Below are 5,622 nucleotides of genomic sequence, written 5' to 3' on the forward strand. Positions count from 1 at the left end.
ACTGAGCTCTCTCCTGTTTGACGAATCTCAGGGGTAAACCTCTGTTCCTCTCTCTCCTGTTTATAGAAGCTCAGGGGTAAACCTCTGTTCCTCTCTCTCCTGTTTATAGAAGCTCAGGGGTAAACCTCTGTTCCTCTCTCTCCTGTTTATAGAAGCTCAGGGGTAAAGCTCTGTTCCTCTCTCTCCTGTTTGAAGAAGCTCAGGGGTAAACCTCTGTTCCTCTCCTCCTGTTTATAGAAGCTCAGGGGTAAACCTCTGTTCCTCTCTCCTCCTGTTTATAGAAGCTCAGGGGTAAACCTCTGTTCCTCTCTCTCCTGTTTATAGAAGCTCAGGGGTAAACCTCTGTTCCTCTCTCTCCTGTTTATAGAAGCTCAGGGGTAAACCTCTGTTCCTCTCTCTCCTGTTTATAGAAGCTCAGGGGTAAACCTCTGTTCCTCTCTCCTTTTCCTCTTCTCATTAGGAGGTCGAAGGGGAAAGAAAGGGTTTCTGATGAGGGTCACGACAATTTTCCAGAATTAGTAGTTTCAGCAGTACGAGATGATTTTACTGTCACAAATGTGTTGTTCAGACATTTTAATTATATCTATCTAAAGGGGTGACTGAATAAAACTCAGCACTGATGAGAAAAATTATCTGCAATTTGGTCATTAAATCAAAGCCGCCGTGTTGTAATGGATCTCATCCTCCTCTTCTGAGGAGCGAGAAGGATCGGAGGACCAAAACACAGCGTGGTAAGTGTCCATAATTTAATGAAGCAAAATGAACACTGAACAAAAACAATAAACAACAAACAAACAGTCCCGTAAGGTGAATGACAAACACTAAACAGGAAATAAACACCCACGAAACCCAGGTGGAAAAAGGCTACCTAAGTATGATTCTCAATCAGAGACAACTAACGACACCTGCCTCTGATTGAGAACCATACCAGGCCAAACACAAAAAACAAACATAGAAAAACAAACATAGACTGCCCACGCCAACTAGATAACACTATAGGAGAGGTAGTAGATAACACTAGGTAGTAGATAACACTATAGGAGAGGTAGTAGATAACACTATAGGAGAGGTAGTAGATAACATCACTATAGGAGAGGTAGTAGATAACATCACTATAGGAGAGGTAGTAGATAACATCACTATAGGAGAGGTAGTAGATAACACTATAGGAGAGGTAGTAGATAACACTATAGGAGAGGTAGTAGATAACACTATAGGAGAGGTAGTAGACAACACTATAGGAGAGGTAGTAGATAACATCACTATAGGAGAGGTAGTAGATAACACTATAGGAGAGGTAGTAGATAACACTATAGGAGAGGTAGTAGATAACACTATAGGAGAGGTAGTAGATAACACTAGGTAGTAGATAACACTATAGGAGAGGTAGTAGATAACACTAGGTAGTAGATAACACTATAGGAGAGGTAGTAGATAACACTATAGGAGAGGTAGTAGATAACATCACTATAGGAGAGGTAGTAGATAACATCACTATAGGAGAGGTAGTAGATAACATCACTATAGGAGAGGTAGTAGATAACACTATAGGAGAGGTAGTAGATAACACTATAGGAGAGGTAGTAGATAACATCACTATAGGAGAGGTAGTAGATAACACTATAGGAGAGGTAGTAGATAACAACACTATAGGAGAGGTAGTAGATAACACTATAGGAGAGGTAGTAGATAACATCACTATAGGAGAGGTAGTAGATAACACTATAGGAGAGGTAGTAGATAACACTATAGGAGAGGTAGTAGATAACACTATAGGAGAGGTAGTAGATAACACTATAGGAGAGGTAGTAGATAACACTATAGGAGAGGTAGTAGATAACACTATAGGAGAGGTAGTAGATAACATCACTATAGGAGAGGTAGTAGATAACATCACTATAGGAGAGGTAGTAGATAACACTATAGGAGAGGTAGTAGATAACACTATAGGAGAGGTAGTAGATAACACTATAGGAGAGGTAGTAGATAACACTATAGGAGAGGTAGTAGATAACATCACTATAGGAGAGGTAGTAGATAACACTATAGGAGAGGTAGTAGATAACACTATAGGAGAGGTAGTAGATAACATCACTATAGGAGAGGTAGTAGATAACACTATAGGAGAGGTAGTAGATAACACTATAGGAGAGGTAGTAGATAACACTATAGGAGAGGTAGTAGATACCACTATAGGAGAGGTAGTAGATAACACTATAGGAGAGGTAGTAGATAACACCACTATAGGAGAGGTAGTAGATAACATCACTATAGGAGAGGTAGTAGATAACACCACTATAGGAGAGGTAGTAGATAACACTATAGGAGAGGTAGTAGATAACACTATAGGAGAGGTAGTAGATAACACTATAGGAGAAGTAGTAGATAACACTATAGGAGAGGTAGTAGATAACATCACTATAGGAGAGGTAGTAGATAACATCACTATAGGAGAGGTAGTAGATAACACTATAGGAGAGGTAGTAGATAACACTATAGGAGAGGTAGTAGATAACACTATAGGAGAGGTAGTAGATAACATCACTATAGGAGAGGTAGTAGATATGCGGGGGGGGGGGGCTGGATAGGAAAGTGGCTTTAATGAAGATCGATTCCCTTCCTCCTCGTCTGACCTAAACGATCTAGCCTGACATCGCTAAGTGTTCTTGCCTGGCTTCTCTAACCGATGACTTATTGTGATCAATGGCGATGATGGTTTTATCTGTCAAAGACCAAAGTTGGCTGGACAGATCGCTGAGACTGACAAGGACAGAGCAGGAAACAACATAACTGCTCTGACAACAGCAACAATTCATGAATATGTATGATTACTGACAGAGACAATGTGTTAGTGTTTTGTTGTCCACGTTTTTGAACCTTCCTCTTTTCCTACAGAGAAACCCAACAAATGCTCTGATTGGTAAACGGACATTAGATTAGCATGTTATTTTAAACATAATGTCACCCCCTCTACCTCCTCCTGCAGTGGGTGTCTCAAATGGTACCCTACACCCTATGGACCCTGGACAAAAGTAGTGCACTATATAGGGTATAGGGTGCTATTTGGGATGCAGATGATGTCTCAGTCCTCTTCCTCGGACAGGACTGGTAACAGATGATGTCTCAGTCCTCTTCCTCGGACAGGACTGGTAACAGATGATGTCTCAGTCCTCTTCCTCGGACAGGACTGGTAACAGATGATGTCTCAGTCCTCTTCCTCGGACAGGACTGGTAACAGATGATGTCTCAGTCCTCTTCCTCGGACAGGACAGGACTGGTAACAGATGATGTCTCAGTCCTCTTCCTCTGACAGGACTGGTAACAGATGATGTCTCAGTCCTCTTCCTCGGACAGGACTGGTAACAGATGATGTCTCAGTCCTCTTCCTCGGACAGGACTGGTAACAGATGATGTCTCAGTCCTCTTCCTCGGACAGGACAGGACTGGTAACAGATGATGTCTCAGTCCTCTTCCTCTGACAGGACTGGTAACAGAAGATGTCTCAGTCCTCTTCCTCTGACAGGACTGGTAACAGATGATGTCTCAGTCCTCTTCCTCGGACAGGACTGGTAACAGATGATGTCTCAGTCCTCTTCCTCGGACAGGACTGGTAACAGATGATGTCTCAGTCCTCTTCCTCTGACAGGACTGGTAACAGATGATGTCTCAGTCCTCTTCCTCGGACAGGACTGGTAACAGATGATGTCTCAGTCCTCTTCCTCAGGACAGGACTGGTAACAGATGATGTCTCAGTCCTCTTCCTCGGACAGGACTGGTAACAGATGATGTCTCAGTCCTCTTCCTCGGACAGGACTGGTAACAGATGATGTCTCAGTCCTCTTCCTCGGACAGGACAGGACTGGTAACAGATGATGTCTCAGTCCTCTTCCTCTGACAGGACTGGTAACAGATAATGTCTCAGTCCTCTTCCTCTGACAGGACTGGTAACAGAAGATGTCTCAGTCCTCTTCCTCTGACAGGACTGGTAACAGATGATGTCTCAGTCCTCTTCCTCGGACAGGACTGGTAACAGATGATGTCTCAGTCCTCTTCCTCGGACAGGACTGGTAACAGATGATGTCTCAGTCCTCTTCCTCTGACAGGACTGGTAACAGATGATGTCTCAGTCCTCTTCCTCGGACAGGACTGGTAACAGATGATGTCTCAGTCCTCTTCCTCGGACAGGACTGGTAACAGATGATGTCTCAGTCCTCTTCCTCGGACAGGACTGGTAACAGATGATGTCTCAGTCCTCTTCCTCGGACAGGACTGGTAACAGATGATGTCTCAGTCCTCTTCCTCGGACAGGACAGGACTGGTAACAGATGATGTCTCAGTCCTCTTCCTCTGACAGGACTGGTAACAGATAATGTCTCAGTCCTCTTCCTCTGACAGGACTGGTAACAGATGATGTCTCAGTCCTCTTCCTCAGACAGGACAGGATAGAGCTGCTTAACAACAGTCACATGTATCTATTTCTCTCTCCCGATCTATTGCAGTTTCATCCATCGCTACAATCTATCAACATCATGGAGGTTTGATGGGAAAAGTGAAGAAGTCAACTTCCCCCCTCCTCCTTCTCCTCCTCCTCATTCCTCCTTTCCTTCTCTCCTCCTCCTCATTCCTCCTTTCCTTCTCTTCTCGTCTATCCTCCTTTCCTTCTCTCCTTCTCCTCATTCCTCCTTTCCTCCTCATTCCTCCTCCTCCTTTTCTCCTCCTCCTCATCCCTCCTTTCCTTCTCTCTTCCTCCCCTCCTCCTCATCCCTCCTTTCCTTCTCTCCTCCTCCTCCTTTTCTTCTCCTCCTCATCCCTCCTTTCCTTCTCTCCTCCACATCCCTCCTTTCCTTCTCTCCTCCTCCTCCTCATCCCTCCTTTCCTTCTCTCCTCCTCCTCCTCCTCCTCCTCCTCCTCCTCCTCCTCCTCGATGAAGACAGAACTCTGGGCGGAACAAGCCATTATCTTAACTGCACCGGCGAGGAGCGACTGTCAATGCCAGTCGGCCAAGTTAATCGAGCAAAGGACACACATGCATGCACAAAACACACACACAGTTGAGTCTAAGTGCACAAACACACACACCCACACAAACACACAGCTAAGCAAACACAGTCATGCACACATAAAACAGACAGGTTTCTCCTGCAGATTGATTGTGCATACTGTTATGCTAATTAACACACGTTTCAGTTAACGTTAAAGCATTCGCCATATAGATCCTTGGTTTGCAATTGCAGAAGACTTGTGGCCATCTGTGTCCTCAAGTTGTCATGAGCAGGTTATTTGTGATATTGTCACCAAAGCCCCATATACTACCCACCATTGCGACCTGTACGCTCTCGTTGGCTGGCCCTCGTTTCATACTCATCGCCAAACCCACTGGCTCCATGTCATCTACAAGACCCTGCTAGGTAAAGTCCCCCCTTATCTCAGCTCGCTGGTCACCATAGCATCTCCCACCTGTAGCACACGCTCCAGCAGGTATATCTCTCTAGTCACCCCCAAAACCAATTCTTTCTTTGGCCGCCTCTCCTTCCAGTTCTCTGCTGCCAATGACTGGAACAAAAATCTCTGAAACTGGAAACACTTATCTCCCTCACTAGCTTTAAGCACCAACTGTCAGAG

General features: G+C 44.6%; 1 protein-coding gene across 1 annotated transcript in view; it reads left to right on the forward strand.

The window, feature by feature from the left end:
• Window positions 1-4,541, forward strand: part of LOC115107263 (fibronectin type III domain-containing protein 4-like) — an 80,341-nt gene extending 75,800 nt beyond the window's left edge. Inside the window, exon 6 of the mRNA XM_065008562.1 lies at window positions 4,500-4,541. Within this exon, the coding sequence (XP_064864634.1) occupies window positions 4,500-4,541 (42 nt within the window). The remainder of the gene's footprint in view (window positions 1-4,499) is intronic.
• Window positions 4,542-5,622: the final 1,081 nt, after the last annotated feature.

This window comes from Oncorhynchus nerka, linkage group LG24 (assembly GCF_034236695.1).
Source record: "Oncorhynchus nerka isolate Pitt River linkage group LG24, Oner_Uvic_2.0, whole genome shotgun sequence".
Lineage (NCBI taxonomy): Eukaryota > Metazoa > Chordata > Actinopteri > Salmoniformes > Salmonidae > Oncorhynchus > Oncorhynchus nerka.